Here is a 22,038-nt window from a genome sequence, read left to right as displayed (position 1 = left end):
GTTTCAGTCAGCAGTGTATAAATAAAGTAAATATCGTTAGCTTATAAGCAAATGCCTTTGTATTTGGAGGTGGAAGGATAGGATGAAAAAAGTGATTGGGTTGCAGGACTAGTAAACCTTGTTTTCTCAGGAAAAACATTTCTCAGAGCTTCAGCCTTTCTTTATGTGTATTCTGTATTCTTGAATGATTCATCCATCAGTGTGATTCTATTCACTTTTCATCTTTGATAAATTTACAAAACTACTTGGTATGCTAGTCACCAGCTCCTATCTTCAAAAGCATTATACATTTATTCTTTTTACACATTTTAGATTTATAATTTCAATGTGAATATGAGAAAGAAGGGAGGTATTCAGAATTGCTAATATAAATACCTTCAATATATTAAGTTTTTAAAAAATATATTACACATCCTTGTTCATGCCACATGTTATATCAGCTTCCCAAGCATAAGTATTAAATAATAGCAAACTAATCACAAGATCATTTAGACATTAAATTGAGTTTTTTGCTCCTTTGAAATGAAGGAGGAAATGTTGTAGACATTAGGCATAAGGCCATGAGACCATAAAACCGTAAAACATTAGTGTTCCTTCTGGCTTATTAGATTCTCAAGGACGAAAGCTGAAGTTCTGCAGTGGGCAGGAAGAGTAGCTCACCAAATAGCAGTTAACCTTCATCACCCTCCAGCTCATTCTGAGCATTAGAATAGGACTGTAGGATCAATAGGCAACCTATATTTCTCACTCCTCCCTTCGACCATAGTCTGTCTTGGCGCACAGGTTCTAAAACAATGGCCTTGGACAGAAATCCCCAGATACAACTCTACCCTTTCTTGGGCCTTTTTTGCTTTGGTTTCTGCCCCTTGCAGAGTTCTATTGGCAGCCCTTGTGTGAGGTCCGTCAGCCTGAGCAACCTTTGATTTTGCCACTGAGAGCTCATAATTTCAAGATTCTTCATATCTACCAAGTGATTTTCTTATGTGAAATCAGAATTCTTATAGCCTCTTGTGGTTATATGACATTTATTTAACCTAATCCTAGAAATATTAAAAATTTTGTTCCATATGACACTTAATTCTTATTCTCCCTTCGACAACAATGGATATTAAGAGATTCTGAAGAAAATGTCCTGAGCAGGATACATGCAGAGAAGTTTGCATTTCTATGATTTTATCAGGTTCTGTTCTGAAATCAGCTGTTAGGCATAATTCAATTCAGCACATATTGAATCCTTGCTCTACGCTCAGCATGGGACAGAGGAATAGAAGCTGCGTAGGATGTATAAACCATAGCATTAAATGAACAAGCTTCCAATTTCAGTAGGAGAACAAACAAAGGCCCACGGTATCATTAGGAAACAATGTATGACTCCACATGACTAAATTCTAATATAGTTGCCAAACACAATCTGTGCTGTAAGGATCCACAAAACAAAAAAAGATCATTTGTTTCTGGGTTACTCAGGAAAAAGACTTGATTGAATTGGATTTTGAGGGGGAGGATGTGAATTAGCCTGCTGTGGAAAGGGAAAAACATGTTTCCAGTGTATAACTCAAAGGAAAATGAAAAAAACAAAACAAAACAAAAAAAAACATTGTATTCTGGACTTGTATGTGGACTTGCATTGCGTGGCCCAGAGCATGAGCGAAAGTGAAGGGACGCTGGGCTAAGTAAGGACTGAACCAGAACTCTAATAGAACTCAATGAAGAGTAGCTCCATGAAGGAGGGATAGTCAGTGAAAGCTCATTCTCTCTGGAAACAATGGGGGATAATTAAAAGGCAGCCCTGTTTCCTCATCCTCTAACCTGGAGACAGAGATGACAGACTCAATATGCTTTGCAAAAGCAGTCAAAGAAATGAGTAGTGATTTTAGAAAACTTCCTAACACTCATGTTAGTCTGTACTTCAAAATTCCTATCTGATTTCCACTTTATACTGAAAGGCTATCCTCCCACTTCTAGAATGCCCTTTAAACTTTATTTTTTTTCCTTTGCCTAAAACATGGTATTTTCTGTCAGAATGATCTCCTATACCATCTACCTCAAATTGAGAACTGATGCAAGACAGTTTTTAATTCTCCACCAAAAAAAAACAAAAAACAAACCAAAAACCTCATAGACTAAGGCTCTTCATTGTCTAGTCCTGAAAATCTATCAAGTATTAGAGATAAACCAAGATAATACAGTGAGTAAATTTACCACTTTCACTGTAGGTTGAAAATGTCAGCAGTAATACCAATACCAAAGCTCATTTTTTAATGAAAAAGGCAATATGGGCATATATTAAAGTATTTCTTTCCCTTTCAACCCAATATATTAGCAGTGTTATCTGCAAAAATTCTTTTCTACCCAATTCTTCCACAAACCACAGTATGCCGAGGCACATTTAATTTGTTACCATGATCCTGGTTGACTATATATTCTATGATATTTCCCCTTACAAATTATTTGCCACAGTTACTATTTCATATCTGTATAATAAAACATTTTTTAAAAATGTTTTAAAACATGCAAAGAAAGTACTCATTGGATTACCTTATAAAAACAACATGTTAAATAATTCAGTTTATACTCTCTTTTTCCTGCCATTGCCTTCCAATCTCCAAATATTATGATTTTTCTCCCTGTGTAGGCTTTAAAATATGTATGTCTCCATTTTAATTACAGCCACCACAAAATGATTTAAAAATTATTTTTTCCTACATTGGGCTTTTGTCTGTTACTTCCATATAAAATAAAATAAAATACTCTTCAGCTTCTAATCATACCACCTCCATAGACAACCATATCACTTTGTTGATTATCAAACAAATTTTCTGTTGTTTGGCACCTGAAATTTAAGTTTCAGGAGAAGAGGTGAGTTCCTGATCTCTAACAGGAGAAATGTCCCAGAAGGACCATAAAAAATGTTGCCTTGGGAGTAATAATTCAAAATCTACGTGAAGGAAAAAAGGTATTTTCAGAATGAAGAAATAATCAATTGGCAAAAATGATGAGAGGTCTAACAAAGTAAGTCCTGATCATGGACCATTGGATAGCAATGTAGTAGTCAATCGTGACCTTGACCAGAGCACTTTTGGAGTGCATTGGTAGGGAAAAAAGATTGATTGACGTGGTTTCTATGGAGATTGACTAGTGGAAGTAGAGACACTATCTTTAAGTTACTTGAGGATTTTTGCTGTAAAGAAAAGCAGAGGGTGGCCCTGGCTGGTTGGCTCAGCGGTAGAGTGTCAGCCCAGCATGTGGAAGTCATGGGTTCAATTCCCAGCCAGGGCATGCAGGAGAAGCGCCCATCTGCTTCTCCACTCTTCCCCTCTCCTTTTTCTCTATCTCTCTCTTCTCCTCCTGCAGCCAAAGCTACATTGTAGCAAAATTGGCCCGGGTGCTGATGATGGCTCCATGACCTCCACCTCAGGTGCTAGAGTGGCACCAGTTGCAACGGAGCAATGCCTCAGATGGGCAGAGTATCGCCCCCTAACATGCCAGGTGGATCCCAGTTGGACACATGCAAGATTCTGTCTGTCTGCCTCTGTACTTCTCACTTCAGAAAGATATAAACAAACAAAAAAGAAAGAAAGAATAGAAAAGCAGAGGGTCCTGGGAAGAGATGCAAAGTCAGGAGAAAGTTTTATTTGTTTGTTTTTAGAATTAGAGATTCTAAATATTTGATTCTCAAGACATAATTCAGCAAAGGATGGGCTGGGGAATTTATGATGCATGGGAGAGAGGGAATAATCACAGGATGAAAGGCCTTGAGCAGGTGAGAAGGTGACAGCCAGTGCACAAGTGGAAAGTAAATGGCAGTAGAATTGCTTAATTCTGTGGTAACTGGACATGGAAGATCTTTTTTTTTTTTTGACCTTCAGTTTTGCTTGTAAAATAGAAAGCAAAATTACTAGCAGAATTACTAGTCTCCATGTGTGTGTGGTGTGTTTGTGTGTTGATTAAGAGACCACATACAGGCAGGTGAAAGAGCTCAGGATTACACTTTGGGAAGGTATGAAAACTCCTCTATTCAATATTCCTTCTAGCAAAGATACTAGTAGATATTTGGAATTCTGCAGAAAAACCTGCATATACACAGAGCACTCTGTGAAATTTTGAATTCAGTGAACTCAATGAAATTGCCATAATTAGCTCAGCTTGTTCCATTACAGGTTCTCTGCTAAGTGCTACATTTTAAAACAAAGCTGTCTTTCTTTTTTTAGTGTTTTACTGCAAATTTGTACAGATTTCCTCAAAGCGTACACAATAGTAAATTGGGTTATATGTACTATTCATTGATTGTTTCTCATACATGCTTTGATCAGGGGGCTACAGCTGAGCCAGTGGCCCTTTGCTCAAGACAGCAACCTTGGGCTTTAAACCAGTGACCGGTGGGCTCAAGCCAGTGACCATGGGATCCTGTCTATGATTCTACACTCAAGCTGGTGAGCCCGCGCTCAAGTCGGATGAGCCTGTACTGAAGCCAATGACCTTGGGGTTTAAAACAGTCCTGGCCCTGGCCCTGGCCAGTTGGCTCAGTAGTAGAGTGTTGGCCTGATGTGCAGAAGTCCTGGGTTTGATTCCTGGCCAGGGCACACAGGAGAAGCGCCCATCTGCTTCTCCACCCCTCCCCCTCTCCTTCCTCTCTGTCTCTCTCTTCCCCTCCCGCAGCCAAGGCTCCATTGGAGCAAAGTTGGCCCGGGCGCTGAAGATGGCTCTATGGCCTCTGCCTCAGGCACTAGAATGGCTCTGGTTGCAGTGGAGCAACACCCCAGATGGGCAGAGCATCGCCCCCTGGTGGGCGTGCCGGGTGGATCCCGGTTGGGCACATGCGGGAGTCTGTCTGACTGCCTCCCTGTTTCCAACTTCAGAAAAATACAAAAAAACAAAAACAAAAACAAAAAAACCCTGAGTCCTCAGCATCCCAGGTCAATGCTCTATCCACTGCACCACCATCTGGTCAGGCCTTTGTCACAACTTTTAAAGAATCATGTGTATATGTACCACATCTTCTTTATCCAGTCATCTATTGACGGGCTTTTTGGTTGTTTCCATGTCGGCCACTGTGAACAATGCTGCAATGAACATGGGGCTGCATGTGTCTTTACGTATCAATGTTTCTGAATTTTGGGGGTATATACCCAGTAGAGGGATTGCTGGGTCATAAGGTAGTTCTATTTTCAGTTTTTTGAGGAACCACCATACTTTCTTCCATAATGGTTGTACTACTTTACATTCCCACCAACAGTGTATAGGGTTCCTTTTTCTCCACAGCCTCTCCAACATTTGCTATTACCTGTCTTGTTAATAATAGGTAATCTAACAGGTGGGAGGTGGTATCTCATTGTAGTTTTGATTTGCATTTCTCTAATAACTAAAGAAGATGAGCACTACTCAGCCATAAGAAATGATGACATCGGATCATTTACAGCAAAATGGTGGGATCTTGATAACATTATACAAAGTGAAATAAGTAAATCAGAAAAAAACAGGAACTGCATTATTCCATACATAGGTGGGACATAAAAGTGAGACTAAGAGACATTGATAAGAGTGTGGTGGTTACGAGGGAGGGGGGAGAGGGAGACAGAAAGGGGGAGGGGGAGGGGCACAAAGAAAACTAGATAAAAGGTGACAGAGGACAATCTGACTTTGAGTGATGGGTATTGTTGGGCAGATAAAATGTATTATGCTCACTTTGTTGAAGTGGCGCTGCCCACGTGGAGGCCATTGCCCAGGTGATATTAATGTGTGTTGGGGGGCAGGCAGGATCGTTGTAGCCTGGGGCTTGGTTTTGGGATTAAGCCTTTCTCACCCTTTTTTGATGTGGGGTGGTACAATCCAATAATGCCTCAGAGAAGTGACTTTGTATTAGAGACTTCCCTATTTTGTGTATTGGATTAAGAGTTTGGATTTCTACACTATAAAATGGGGACAGAGCGGGAACTTGCGCTCTTGGTTCCTGGGATGATTAGCATGAGAGAGCAGAGGGAGCAGAGCAGAGAGCTGAAAGAGGCCATGTGGCCAGGAGAAGCAGCCAAGATGGCGGAGTGCTGAGTGAGATGCCAGTTTGTGCAGAGTTTGTATCTGGGATAAGGAAGGAGATGGGGAACTGAGGTGAATAAGTCTGGTGAGCTAGAAACCTTTGATTCTAGGAAACTCGGATAAGCCAGTAGCTTTGTGAGCCCTGAATGTGAGTGGGTTTTGGAGCCCCGTGTGTGTTTTTACTTGCCCGCCGGGTGCAAGCTAGGATTAAAGACTATGGCCCACCAGTTTTTGGCTCCGTTGTTTCTTTACCGACTGTCCAAATCCAATGCGAACCTGCATGGGCCAGGCTGCTGTGTTGGCAGCCCTGGCTACTGGCCATACAGGTATGCAACATAATTGAATGACAAGATAACCTGGACATGTTATCTTTGAATGTATGTATCCTGATTTATTGATGTCACCCCATTAAAAAAATAAAATTATTAAAAAAAAAAGAATCATGTGGATTTTTTTTTAGCAAACTTCAGTATTTGAAGAGATTTTATTTAACTGTAATATTTGTTGAAATTTAGATTTATATATAATTTTCTAGTCTTAAAGTCCACAGTAGAATTTAAACTATGGACAGATAGTTTAGACCTATCAATAGATCACAATCTACTTTTCTATAACCTCTATGTTTTTACTTATAAATTACAGGCCTGCTTTCTTCATGACTATTTGCAAACGATAATATTTTCTTTTTAAAAAGAAGGAGCTAGCCTGACCAAGCAGTAGCGCAGTGGATAGAACATCGGACTAGGATGCAGAGGACCCAGGTTCGAGGCCCCGAGGTCGCCAGCTTGAGCGTGGGCTCATCTGGTTTGAGCAAAGCTCACCAGCTTGGACCCAAGGTCACTGGCTTGAGCAAGGGGTCACTCGGTCTGCTATAACCCCAAGCCCCATGGTCAAGGCACATATGAGAAAGCAATTAATGAACAACTGAGGTGTCACAAAAAAAAAAACTGATGATTGATGCTTCTCATCTCTCTCTGTTCCTGTCTGTCTGTCCCTATCTATCCCTCTCTCTGACTCTCTCTGTCTCTGCAAAAAAAAAAAAATTATACTTGATGTTGTTTAGGCTTTCCTAGATTTCTATATTCTGTGACTGCTTCTACCTTTCAACAAAGGGAAGCATTGATTATGCATAATTCTGGCAAATATTCCAGAGAGGCTGAATAATATGTCAAAAGTCATCTATTAGTAGCGAGTCTGGGATTTGAACTCATAGTTTTACTTCAATATATTTTTTCTATCTTTAACATCATATTACTAAGATAGTTTCATTAAGATTTCCAGTATTAAATATTATTTAAACTATTTTGCTCCACTTCTTTTGTTTGCTGTGCACCATGGTGATTGATATTATTTTTTATGTTGGAGTGAATGTTTAGACATGAGTCTGGCTTTTAAAACTATATATTTTGCCAAACACTACTGCATTTATTTGAAATAAAATAATTGATAAACATTGAATAATGTTACTAAGTTTTACTAGGTATTTGTTATTACTATTTTAGATTAGAGTAACTATGCATTGATTTATTTCTGATAGTTTGAGATCATTTTATTTCCATGCCTTAAATTTATATCAAAATGTTTCCACAACAGCGTGTTTGCCAGAGTATTAAAACTTCACAGAGTTGACCTGTAATTGTCCAGTCTTCCTTAAAATTGTCTTCAGCTTGACCAGGCAGTGGCGCAGTGGATAGAGCATCGGACTGGGATGCCGAGGACCCAGGCTCGAGACCCCGAGGTCGCCAGCTTGAGCACAGGCTCATCTGGTTTGAGCAAAAGCTCACCAGCTTGGACCCAAGGTCGCTGGCTTGAGCAAGGAGTTACTCAGTCTGCTGAAGGCCCGCGGTCAAGGCACATATGAGAAAGCAATCAATGAACAACTAAGGGGTCGCAATGTGCAACGAAAAACTAATGACTGATTCTTCTCATCTCTCTCCATTCCTGTCTGTCTGTCCGTCCCTGTCTATCCCTCTCTCTGACTCTCTCTGTCTCTGTAAAAAAAAAAGATAAAAAATAATAAAAAAAGAAAATTAAAAAAATTGTCTTCATAAAGAGTGTGTTCCAATATTTATCTAATGACATATAATTTCTATAACTTATGAAACACAGATGACAGTGGAATGCAATATACTCAGTCCAAAAGATATTTATATGAACATGTAAAAAATCATTCCCTTTAGAGAACTAAAATTTCTTAACTAAATGGTTGAAAAAAATGTTTGAATATTACAAGATGAGATGTGCTCTAATTGAAACATGATTGATTTTAAGTACTTAAAACTGCAAACATTTACTTAACGTATGTTCCAGTAAGCCTATATGAGGCTTTTAAATGTTGATAGGCTTAATGGACCAAACTTGCACTAATGTCTTTGGTCTTCAGGCATAAATAATAATGTTATGACTTTATACAATACAAACTCAAGTATCTTGAAAATATTTTCTAATTATATTAATAATAGCCACAATTTTCTATAAGTATCAGATACTATTAGTCTCTATACATAACATGACAAATGTGCCGTGTCTTGTTCGTCACTGAGGAAAATGAGTCATAGAGAAGCTTAATAAATTTCTCATAGTTATATAGCTAGCAAGCTAGAGAGCTGAAATTCCATACTTTAGACTTTAGTCTGTGCTATTTATATACACCAAACTGCCGTGAATGAGCATTACTGTTATTTTTAGTTTAGGACACTTGTTTACCAGCAAAGCAGAATTCTTTTTTTTTTTTTTTTTTACAGACACAGAGAGAGAGTCAGAGAGAGGGAAGAGAGAGGGATAGATAGGAAAAGACATAAGACATACAGGAATGCAGAAAGATGAGAAGCATCAATCATCAGTTTTTTGTTGCAACATCTTAGTTGTTCATTGATTGCTTTCTCATATGTGCCTTGACCGCGGGCCTTCAGCAGACTGAGTAACCCCTTGCTCGAACCAGCAACCTTGGGTCCAAGCTGGTGATCTTTTTGCTCAAACCAGATGAGCCTGTGCTCAAGTTGGGGACCTCAGGGTCTTGAACTTGGGTCCTCCACATCCCAGTCCGATGCTCTAGCCACTGCGCCACCACCTGGTCAAGCTCAAAGCAGAATTCTTAAAAGGCTATTTTAAGTAAATTGGTTCTTTCCATGAATTTAAAATTATTTGTTGGGTGACTTTATTTTAACTTTCTGGTCTTAATTTTTCTCATATGTGAAGTGTAGGTAAATATATACTTTGAAGTTATTGTGAGAATAAATGCAGTAGTGAATATAAAGTACTTATCACACTTCTTGTCACAGAACAAGGTCTTAATACAAGGTAGCTATTACCTCAGATTTGCCTTTTAGCTTTCCTATTAACAACGTGGCATAATTTAGGAGTATCTTTCTGCCATCATATATTATTAAGCATTTAAGAAATATCCTTTTAAAATAAATAACCCTCACAGAATAGTATTTTCTTAAGTACCATTACTAGACTAAAAATCAACTAAGATTATATAGTTCATTAATTACCTAGAAAATACTATCTAATGGGATTCAGAGTGTCTAAATGGGATCTTTAGAATGGCAATAGGATTTTGCATGGTTTGTTTAAGAATGTCTCTGAAAAGTCAGAAGAATCTCAGTCTAGGTTGCTTTGCCCATTGGCTATCAATTTGGATATTGCCACTGTCAACACTGTTAGCATTTTTCCAAAATTTCTAATACTTCCTCCCTTAAAATAAATACCAACTGAAAGGAGGGAGGTAGGACCACGTATGCTGGTCTACTGGCATTGTGGAAGGGGACCAGATACTTTTGCACCACCATTACTGGTGGCAATGTGAAAAATCATGTTTTAATTTCCATTACACTTCTATGTTTTATATTTCCATTATAATAACTGAATTCTGAATTTATCCACACTGGTTCCATAGCTAAGGGGAAAAATGGATAATGTGTAAATAAATGCCCATTTAAGAACAAAAAGTATTACTTTCATATAGTAAATTATTATTTACCATCTTCTTTACCATTGAAGGAACATAGTCTTTAGGAGAGTTGAGTATAAAGTTACAAAATGAGGAACCTATGTGTATGGGCATTTATTATTCATGCCTGTTCAGCATTAACATTCATTTCTACTTTCCTGGAAATAATGTCATACTTTGGGTGGAGAGGACGTGAAATGGAAAGCATTCATCTTAGGCCATGTGGTTTGTGTGAGGATGTTCTCTCACACAAGAATGGGGATGAAGCTGTCAGTGTTTAATCTCCTCAGACAAAATGCTTTATCACAGGAAGAGTATGAACCTGAATCTAATACAGTAAGATCTAGTTCTCAGATTTATATTAAAATTATTTGGAAAAGACATAATACTCTCTTTTTAAATTCCCAAGTTTTTAAAATATGAGTCTGTTATTGCCAAAATCCAGCTAACTGCTACAGGGAAATTATGTGCCTAAGAATGCAATAAACATGGAAAAATTGAGCCAGGAGAAAATCAGATTTTAGTCAACATTCTCTGAGCTCCGAGATTAAGTTACACCTGAGTTGCCTATCATTGGATATTCAAGTATTCAATACTATGAGACAATAAATCCCCTTCTTTTTCACGGAAACTTTTAAGTGCAGTTTCTAATTCAGTTGAAGTAGAAATTCAACTAGTACAGAAATAGATTGGAAGAAGTGAGGTGTTGCAAGTGTGACTTATTAAATTAAGGGTTGGAAGAACAAAAAGAGACTATTGCTAAAAGCCGAACAACTTTTATGGCTTTGGTTATTAGCCCATGGATTTGTAAGAATGTAGACAGATTAAAACTTCCTGCCAAATAAATAAAGATTGAGATTGCTAAACCACTAACATAATTATCAGAGCACACTCTCCTATCCATATAAATAAGAATTAGGCTGCTTTGATTATGTATCTCCTTAATAATAAGAATTATTCAGATTTGGTCATGAAGTGTACTACAAGCCAGTATTCACTACATGTTATTTTCTCCTTACTTAAATAGTAGTTTTATAATTTTTAATTTTCTCTTAATTATTGTATATGGTATTTATTGAAAATTATTAAATTTAACTCAGGTGTTAGTTACATGACATGAAGATCCATGATTAAAAGTTTATCAATAATCTCTTGGTGGAGTTTTTAGGGTTTTCTACATATAGAATCATGTAAATTACAGATAGTTGCAGTTTTACTACTTCATTTCTAATTTGGATATCTTTTGTTTCTTTCTCTTGGCTGATTGTTCTGGCTAGCACTTCCAGTGCTATACTGAGTAACAGGGACGAGTCTTGTTTATGATCTTAGAGGAAGAGCTTTTCCTTTTCACAATTGAGTATGATATTAACTGAGGCTTTTTCCATATATAGCCTTAATTAAGTTGAGGTACTTTTCTTTTAGACCCAAATTTTTTTTTAGTGTTTTCACCAGAAATAAAAGTGGTATCTTGTAAAATGTTTTTGTACATCTACTGATATGATCATGATTTTTATCTTTTATTTTCTTAATGTGAATATGATTAATTTTCATATGTTGAACCAGCCCTGTACCTTTGGAAGGACCCCACTTGGTTGTAATGCATTATCTTTTTTTTTTTTTTGTATTTTTCCAAAGCCAGAAACGGGGAGGCAGTCAGACTGACTCCCGCATGCGCCCAACCGGGATCCACCCGGCACGCCCACCAGGGGGTGATGCTCTGCCCATCCGGGGCATCGCTCTGTTGCAACCAGAGCCACTCTAGCACCTGAGGCAGAGGCCACAGAGCCATCCTCAGCACCCAGGCCAACTTTGCTCCAATAAAGCCTTGGCTGCAGGAAGGGAAGAGAGAGATAGAGAGGAAGGAGAGGGGTAGGGGTGGAGAAGCAGATAGGCGCTTCTCCTGTGTGCCCTGGCCGGGAATCAAACACGGGACTTCTGCATGCCAGGCTGACACTCCACCACTGAGCCAACCAGCCAGGGCCCATTATCTTATTAATGTCTTATATTCAATTTCCTAGTATTCTGCTTAGGATTTTTGTTTGTATATTCATCAGAGATATCGGCCTGTAATTATTTGCTGTCCTTGCTTGGTTTTGGTATCAAGGTAATGTTGGCTTCATAAAATGAGTTAAGAAGTGTTCCTTTTTCTTCATTTTTGGAAGAGTTTGAGAAGGATAGGTTATTAAATCCTCTTTGAATATTAGGCAGAATTTGCCAATAAAGTCATCTGGTCCAAGACTTTTGTTTTTTGAGGAGTTTTTGATTACTGCTTCAATTGCCTTACTAATGATCAGTATATTTAGGTTCTGCACTCTTCATAGAAATCCTAAACACTATTAGAAACAATAAACAAATACAATAAAGTTGCATAATACAAACCAATATACAAAAATCTCAGAAAAAGAAATGAAGAAAACAATCCCATTTACAATTATAACAAAAAGAATAAATTACCTAGAAGAAACAAAGGAATTGAGGGACCTGTACACTGAAAACTACAAGATATTGTTGAAAGAAATTGAAGACAACACAAAGAAATGGAAAGATATCCTGTGTTCATAGGTTTAGAAGAACTAACATTGTCAAAATTGCCATATTGCCTAAAGCAAAACACAGGTTTAATGCAATCCTAATCAAAATCCCTATGGCATTTTTCAAAGAAACAGTATAAAAAGGTTCAGATTTGTATGGACCCATAAAAGACCCTGAATAGACAAAGCAATTTTGAGAAAAAAGTTACAAAGCTAAAGATATCACACTCCCTAACTTCAAACTAAGTACAAAGCTACAGTAGTTAAAATAGTATAATATTGGCAGAGAAACAGATACACAGACCAGTGGAACAGAATTGAGGGCCAAGAGACAAATCTATAAAACTAAGTTTTGACAAAGGAGCCAAAAACATACAATGGAAAAAGAAAATTTTTTTAGTAAATTATGTTGGGAAAACTGGAAACTCACATGCAAAAGAATGAAACTAGACTGCTATCTGATATCACTCACAAAAATTAACTCAAAATGGATTAAAGGCTTGAATATAAGACCTAAAATAATAAGATACATAGAAGTAAACATAGGAACCAAATTTATGGACCTTGGCCTCACATGGGTCTTTGTAAACTTGACCTCAAAGGCAAGAAAAATAAAAGCAAAAATAAATAGATAAGACTACCTCAAATTAAAAAGCTTCTACAAGCAAAAGAAACCAACAATAAAACAAAAAGGCAAATAACTAAAGGTATTTGTAAATTATACCTTTGATAAGGGGCTAGTATTAAAAATATATAAAGAACTCATACAACAAAAAAAATACAATCTAATTTTTATAAAAATGAACAGAAGACCTGAATAGATACTTTTCCAAGGAAGAAATACAGATGGTCAACAGATATATAAAAAAAAATTCCTCAGTATCACTAGTTATATAGGAAATGGACATCAAAACTACAATGCGATACCACTTCACACCCATTAGATTGGCTATTATCAATAAGACAAGAAATAACAAGTATTGGAGAGGAATTGGATAAAAGGGAACACTTGTATACTGCTGGTGAGAATGTAAACTTGATGAAGTCACTATAGAAAATATGGAAAACAGTATGGAGGTTTTTTTTAAAAAAAAAAAATTAAGAACAGAGCTATCATATAAATCAGTAATCCCTTTTCTAGATATTTACCTGAATAATTTGAAAACATTTATTTGTAAAGATATATCTACCCCTATGTTCACTGCTGTATTATTTACAATAGCCAAGACATAGAAACAACCCAAGTATCCTTCAACAGATAATTAGATAAAGAAAATGCGGTACATATATACTGTGCAATGAAGTACTACACAGTCAAAAAAAGATGAAATATTACCATTTGTGATAACATGACTGGATCTGGAGATTATACTAAGTGAAATAAATTGGGCAGAAAAGGACAAGAACTTTATGATTTCACTAGTATGTGAGATATAAAACAAAAAGCAACAAACAAACTAAACATAAACTCATAGATACTGAAAACAAAATGGTGGTTACCAGAAGGGAAAAAGGGTGAGAGAGGGACAAAAGAGGTAAAGGGGCTCGAATACAGTGACGAATAAGACTAGATTTTGGGTGATGAACACATAATAGAGTATACAGATATGGTGTTATAAAGTTGTACACCTGAAATTTATATAATGTTATTAACCAATGATACTCCAATAAATTTTATAACAAATAAAATCATAGTCTCTTTAAAAAAAAAGTTAATCATATAACTGTGAGACAAGAACTTAGAGCTAGAGTCAGTAACAAACATGAATTTGTATTGTTTCATTTTGGGCATGGTTTAAGGATGTCTGTAGTTGTACATGTTGGGGCTATGGTTTGTAGGTGGAAGAATGTCCATAATCAAGTGTTTGACAAGAGTGGCATTGAATGTTGCAACGTCATGGGATAAACTGTCCTGTCCAGTATCAAATTCCCTCCTTTGGATACAAATAACTGTTTTCTTTTGAGGGATCCCTTATCTAAGCTCATGTGGTATGTGGAGGACACAAAAAGACAAATAGAGAAAGAATCACACCAACAGGATAAGCTGGGATATAGAATATACACAGAGGCTGCAGGGGGGAAGAAAAGCAGGGAAAGATGAAATCATATGGTGGAACAGAGATGTCTCACATTAATTTTTAAAGAAGTTTTGTTTTATGCCTAGTGATGTAGCCTTTTTTTCTGACTATCTGACTATCAATATGATTTCCCTATTTCATAATACCTGTGGATTGGATTTATACTGGGGAGTGAAGAAACTTCTTTATTCTGTTCCAACGTTGAAATAATACAAGAATAATACAATGTTGTAATCCAGAAAAACTACAGATCCTAATTATATTGGGTTATAATCATATAAACTGGAACTTAAATAGAAAATAGGACAGATATTTGTGATTTATTACAGAATATTAGGATCTTGAAGAAAAATCGCATTGAATGATGATGGAGGAAGAGTTCGTTCTTCTTGATAAATACTTGTACATTCCTCATGGCTTTAGAAATGTTTTCATACAGTGTTTCATTTGCACCTCTAGTGCAAATGTCACGATCAAAACTAATCTACACACGAGACAGCTGAGGCTCAGACAGGTAGCCTTCCCAGAGGTGTTCATATATGAGGAATTTGAATTCTGGTCTTTTAACTTCATTCTGACTCCATTTTTTATAACAGTTGGTATAATAATTATTAAAATATTAATTTTGGAATAAAAACAACTGAAATGTGTAATGTCATTTGGTATTTTGAATATTTTACAATTATATTATTATGTACTTTGACATTGTTGTATTCATTCTGTATTATCTTTCTCTGCAGCACCATTTTTATCATTTTCCCACTGTCTCTGAAGATGTACAGTTGAAAACTCTGTTCCAAATCTTCAGAATAAAGAGACTATATCTCACGAGCAGTTTATAGTTACCATAAAAAATCAATGGAAAATTATTTGTGTAATAACCTTTTTTTTTTTTTTGACAGAGACCAAAAGAGTCAGAGAAAGGGACAGATAGTGACAAACAGGCAGGGAGAGAGATGAGAAGCATCAATTTTTAGTTGAGGCATCTTAGTTGTTCGCTGATTGCTTGTTCATTGATTGCTTTCTCATATGTGCCTTGACCAGGGACTACAGCAGACCAAGTAACCCCTTACTCAAGCCAGTGGCCTTGGGCTCAAGCCAATGACCTTTGAGCTCAAGCCAGTGACCATGGGGTCATGTCTATGGTCCCACACTCAAGCTGGTGAGCCCATGCTCAAGTCAGATGAGCCTGCACTGAAGCCAACGACCATGGGGTTTTGAACCTGGGTCCTCCACATCCCAGTCCAATGCTCTATACACTGCGCCACCACCTGGTCAAGCTATAATAAGTATTATTTGAAAGAAAAGTCTTGCTTGAAAAAGAAAAGTCACTAAAAATATAAAAAGAAATCAATGAAGTAGAAGAAAGTCATGATGCTATCTTTACTACCTTCTTATAGAAGCCATCTTGAGGTATCTAAAGCAAGCCACACAGTAGGTTAAGCTGAAAACTAAGTAATCTTTTGAGAGTTTATGTAGTATTCTGGACTTCAAACACAAATATTATTCAAAATCTGTCATACAATGTTCTGCATCTATTATCTTCAAGAGTAGTTATCTTTTTTTGTAGATAATGGTGCTAAAATGAATCATTTTGCTTTGATAGTAATGGTTTCTAAGGTGGAAGATACTTATTAAGCACTAACTAGCCTGAACATCAGCTCACTGTCTCAATCAGATCTGGCTGCTAGATCTCCTTACTCTTTCTTTTGTGCCAGCCATATTTTTACCATGAGACAATAAAGTAAATATATCAAAGATGAAAGAGTGGAAAAATATGAGGAAGCTTTGATGGCATTGTTTTGTAGCTTCACCAAATGTGGCAGCCTTCATAGAAAAGGTAAACTCTGATATCCAGAATGTTTCACTGGTAGGTTTTAAAGTGTTGAGGAGAAAAGATCCCTTACTTGTTACTCAGTGTTGCACAATACAGTGTGGGCTGATGTGAGGGTTTTTAAATTAATAAGACAGCACTGGACTGCAGTGCAGAAAAAGCTATGAGTATTGGTGTCATCATAAAGCAATAAAACCAGTGCACCTGGGAAGCTTATGAAGTCAACTGCATTACTTTAAAGACCATGTCTCATGCTAGAGAAATAAAATTTTGTTTATAAAATAGTATCAATTGCCAGCTATCCCAAACTTTAAAACTGAAAATGGGTTTAACTGGAGTTCAAATATATCTAAACGTCTACAATAAAGTCACTTATATTTCTTTATGATTTTCCTTCATTTCTGCACCCTCTTTATAGTCTTTGACAGAAGTAAAATGGTTATATAGAAAGAATGGCCTAACACAGGGATAATCAACCTTTTTATACCTACTGCCCACTTTTGTATTTCTATTAGTAGTAAAATTTTCTAACCACCCACCGGTTCCACAGTAATGGTGATTTATAAAGTAGGAAAGTAACTTTACTTTATAAAATTAATAAAGCAGAGTTACAGCAAGTTAAAGTATATAATAATAATTACTTACCAAGTACTTTATGTCGGATTCCCGCTAAGTTTGGCAGAATAAATCTTTATGAGACAACTTACTATAGTTAAATCTATCTTTTTATTTATACTTTGGTTGCTCCGCTACCACCCACCATGAAAGCTGAAATGCCAACTAGTGGGCAGTAGAAACCAGGTTGACTATAACTGGCCTAACAAGTGTATTTCTAAGTAAAATGTCTAAATAGTCTGAAATTAGTTATGTATTATTCATCATTTTCTTCTCTCCCCTGAAATTTTGATGAGAAAACACATAATTTCTTTTCTTCTCCTGGTAACTCTGCTGCTTGTGGGTGTTTATAAAAGAAATTTAGAAGATAAAGAAGTGTTTGATGTAGAGCATGCCGAGATTCTCTATCTAGAAGTACAATCTGATGAAAGAGCACAGGCTTTGAAACTACAATACATGCAGACATGTCTCCCATTGAAAGGTGACTCAGAATTTGGCTGTACAGTTTTAGACAAATTATTTTCTGTCTCTGAGTTCTATTTCTAATACCTATAAAATAGTAATAAAATATAAATTTATATAAAATTTCTGGCACATAACTCTCAATAAAAGATTGAATTGTATTGTTGCTATTGTAGTCTACATAGTTGGGCATCTAAAGTCAAGTGAAGTTTAATTCATGCCTTATGGAATTTATTTCCTATTTGCAAGGATAAGACAGAACAATTACAATACAACTGAGGTTTTCATACAAGAGGTGCACAATGCTTAGAAGAGGAAATGCACACCTCTGCTGTAAGAATACAAACAGACTTTCAGAGAGATAGCTTTTTAATAGATCTTGGACAAAGGGTAGACAGGTAGATAGGGGAAGAAAGCACATAAGAAAAAATTACAATAATCTAGGCTGACCATTTCAGTTTGATGAGTTTAGAAAACAATGTGAATTGTAGATACACCGAGGAGACAAGAGCCAGCCAAGGTGAGCTTTGAGCGTCTGTCCTTGTTTTATCAAGCAGAGAGCTCTTAAAGTGTTTTTACAAAGAAGAAGAAATTAATCCTTTTTTTCAAGACAATGACTCTAAGAACTATAGAAAGACAAGACTGAAAGCCAAGATGGGATTTAGTGACGGGGGTTTTGCAACCATTAGGAAATAGCTAATGAAGAATTAGGGTTGATAAAAGTAGATGACAAGTAAGGGTATGGGTCTTGGTTGTGATGATTTTCAGTAACTGGTAGAATGTGTAAATGCCCAGCAGAAAGCAATAGTCTCTACCAAATACTCTTCAATATCTAGTACACCAACTGTAAGTAGTTTTTCAGTAAGTTAGTGGAGAGAAATATAAGATCAAGTTCTACACTTAATACTATAGTTGAACTCCTGTCATTCTTCACTTACACATTAACTGAGTTCTACCAAGTACTCCTTGTTCTCACAATATAATTGTACATTGCTGATGTACTGCTTCTCTGTCAAGCAGGAGGGGATAACTTCAGGGAGAATTTATGAGTTTCTTGTGCAGAAGGAGTGCCTTTAAGAAAGTTGTGACCGTCGCTCACACCCAAAATTCTGTTTGCATAGGGTTATTATCTGAGATGGAAGAAACACACACTTCTCCCTTGGCTATTTCTTTCTTTATTATTATTATTTTTACAGAGAAAGAGAGAGAGTCAGAGAGAGGGATAGATAGGGACAGACAGACAGGAAGGGAGAGAGATGAGAAGCATCAATCATCAGTTTTTCGTTGTGACATCTTAGTTGTTCACTGATTGCCTTCTCATATGTGCCTTGACCGCGGGCCTTCAGCAAACTGAGTAACCCCTTGCTCGAACCAGCGACTTTGGATCCAAGCTGGTGAGCTTTTGCTCAAACCAGATGAGCCTGTACTCAAGCTGGCAACCTCGGGGTCTCGAACCTGGGTCTTCCGCATCCCAGTCCAATGCTCTATCCACTGCGCCACCACCTGGTCAGGCTCCCTTGGTTTCTTGAAAACCCCCCTCCTGTACTCCCTAGTTACATTAAAAACTCCTGACTTTTGCTTTTTGGAGAAGATGGATTTCAGAGATGTCGCAGCTGAGTCTTCTTGCTTTGGCTAAATGAAACAACCCTTCCTCTGTCTCCCAGCACTGGTATTTCAGTATATGGCTTCAACTGCACACTAGACACATGAACCTGAATTTGGAAGATTATACAACAAAACTCAAACAGTTGCCCTCCCTGATTGCAGAAAATAACATTTGTATATTTAAGTGTCACACAGCTCAATTTAATAAAAAATTCAACAATTATTTTCTCAAAGGCCTATATTGTTGAAATGCTTTTAGCTTGAACTACATGAATGAGTGGAGAAAAACAATAGTTCCAAGACCAGAGATTTATTTTTATTTGACAGACTATTTGTTATTTTATAATCCCCAATTTTCTATGGGTTTATGTCACCTTAAAAGCTGGACTTTACAATGATCAACAAAATTGTAACATAGTAGAATCGAGGTGATTGCAATTCTCTTAATGACAGTAGCACTAATTGACTAAACCAGTAGGAATGCTGGATTTAAGTGTTGTCTTTGGTCGGAAATTTGGAATAATTGGTATTGTTCTATACAGATTTTATGGGAGTCTTAGGACGATCATTGAGCATCTCCAACTAAGCAATACAAGGGAGCTGCCAGTCTTCTACCAACTGCTCCATTATTTAAAATTTTGCTTTTTTAGGCCCTGGCTGGCTGGCTCAGCGGTAGAGTGTTGGCCCGGCATGTGGAAGTCCTGGGTTTGATTCCTGGCCAGAGCACACAGGAAAAGCACCCATCTGCTTCCCCACCCTGGCCAGAGCACACAGGAAAAGCACCCATCTGCTTCCCCACCCTTCCCCCTTTCCTTCCTCTCTATTCCCCTCCTGCAGCCAAGGCTCCACTGGAGCAAAGTTGGCCTAGGCACTGAGGATGGCTCGATGGCTTCTGTCTCAGGCGCTAGAATGGCTCTGGCCGCAACGGAGCAATGCCCAGATGGGCATAGCATCGCCCTCTGGTGGGCAAGCCAAGTGAATTTCAGTCGGGCTCATGCAGGAGTCTGTCTCCCTGCTTCTAACATCAGAAAAATACAAAAAAAAATTGCTTTTTTATTCCAGAGATTTTATTAACTAGGGGGTCCAATTTGGTCCTGAATCACTTCTATAAGAAGCATGAGCTAGCTCAGCTGGGGCATATACTTTATTTACAGAAAAAACCTCACAATATCTCTTATGAAAAAATGTTATGATTCTATGAACTTTAACTGTACTCTTTAAGAGAAAAAATCCACCTTTAAATACAAAGAAATACAATGTCCTTTTATTTACTATTATCGTTCTTATTTATAAGAAAGATACGTACATTGCAAAAGCACAAAGAGATAAATTTTAGTCTAAAATTTCATATACAAAACCAAGGAGCAAACTGACAGAATGTACTCTCATGCAAAGAACTACCTGTTTATCACCATATGGGGATTGTGTATGTGTGCATGCATGTGCGTCAACAGACATAATACATGTGCTTGTTTCATACACAAATAGTTAAGTTGAAAAGGTCAAGCTTTGAAATATATCCCTGGTTTGTCCAGGCAAACGTATATATTAGTCACTTTACAGATTTTATATACCATAAGATTTTATGAACCATAAGTTCACATGGTTATGAACATAAGACCATTTTGTTCCTTTTTTTTTCCAGAGAAGATTTTCCATACATATTTTCTATGGAACATTCTTAGAAATAATTGAAGTACAAAGCCAAAGAAAGCAACAGTATTTCAATATATAACACAGTAGAGTGGAAATCATCAGCCTAGCTCTTTTTGTAATGTCATTGCTATCAGTAGCTCCTCCTAATTCTTCAGTCACTTCCAGTTGGGGGTTTTCATCACTTTTTCTAAAGCAAATTTTCCTTATGTGGGTTCTGAGTTGTAGGTTCATGGACCAACTGATGAGATGTATTTATGACAACACTATTTTCAGCTCTGAGGGCATAGGCTTCCTTGGGCTCTGCTCTTTTTTGGCAGAACTGAAGGTGAAAAGCATCTTCAAACCCACGGCGAAAATTCTCATTGAAGAAACCATAAATGATGGGGTTGATGCTGCTATTGCAAAAGGCTAGCCAGTGAGCAAAAGGGTAGATGTAGATATTAATGACCTGCAATTCATTTGGAGATAGCTCAGCATAGTCTGAGAGCATCATCAGAGTCCACAGGGGCAGCCAGGAGAGAATAAATAGTAGGGCTACAATCAGGAGCATCTTAATGACCTTCTGTTTCTTCTTGGACATATGCCACTGCTCCTGGTTCCGCTTGCCTGTGTGAGGCACAGTCATCTTGGAGAGTGACATTCCAATCCTTCCATACATGATGACAATGAGGGACAGGGGAGCCAGGTAGATATTAGCAAACAGCACAGTGGTATAGATCTTTCTCATTTCCTTATTTGGCCAATCTTCCCGACACCAGTAAACTGGCATGGTTTTATTCTGAGAGTTGAGCCTCACTCGGTAATATTTTTCTTCTTGTACATGTAACATTATTGCAGATGGAAACATGATGGCAACGGCCAGGACCCAGATGATCACAATAATGATAAATGCTGTCTTGATAGTGAGCTTTGGTTTAAATGGGTAGACAATACACCGAAACCTGCAATTGAAGGCAAATAACACTTGAGGCAGTGCCTTGTAACTTCTTATTGAGTCTTAAATTAAATTTAAATAATCCCCACATTCTTTTAAAAAATGTAGAAAGTTACTATTGGCAGTAAAAAGGCATGTATTGCCATTTTCTGTGTAAGTGATATGAGATAAATTCCATTTCAACTGGAATATATCATACACTATGAATAAAAGTAATAGTGTTAACTATGACATACTGAATATGAATATGTAATACTTTGTTTCTTTCTTTTCAATTGTTTTGCATGGATTATCCCTTTAAGATTCACTATTTAAAAGATGGAAATACAGACTTA

The 22,038-nt window shown here is 37.1% G+C and overlaps 1 protein-coding gene across 1 annotated transcript in view; it reads right to left on the bottom strand.

The window, feature by feature from the left end:
* Nucleotides 1-20,924: 20,924 nt before the first annotated feature.
* Nucleotides 20,925-22,038, bottom strand: part of NPFFR2 (neuropeptide FF receptor 2) — a 46,875-nt gene continuing 45,761 nt past the window's right edge. The window contains exon 4 of the mRNA XM_066385438.1: nt 20,925-21,710. Within this exon, the coding sequence (XP_066241535.1) occupies nt 20,957-21,710 (754 nt within the window). The 3' untranslated portion in view covers nt 20,925-20,956. The remainder of the gene's footprint in view (nt 21,711-22,038) is intronic.

This window comes from Saccopteryx leptura, chromosome 5 (assembly GCF_036850995.1).
Source record: "Saccopteryx leptura isolate mSacLep1 chromosome 5, mSacLep1_pri_phased_curated, whole genome shotgun sequence".
In the NCBI taxonomy this organism is placed as follows: Eukaryota; Metazoa; Chordata; class Mammalia; order Chiroptera; family Emballonuridae; genus Saccopteryx; species Saccopteryx leptura.
The sequence above is the reverse complement of the archived record's forward strand: the minus strand, read 5'-3'. Positions and strand labels throughout refer to the sequence as shown.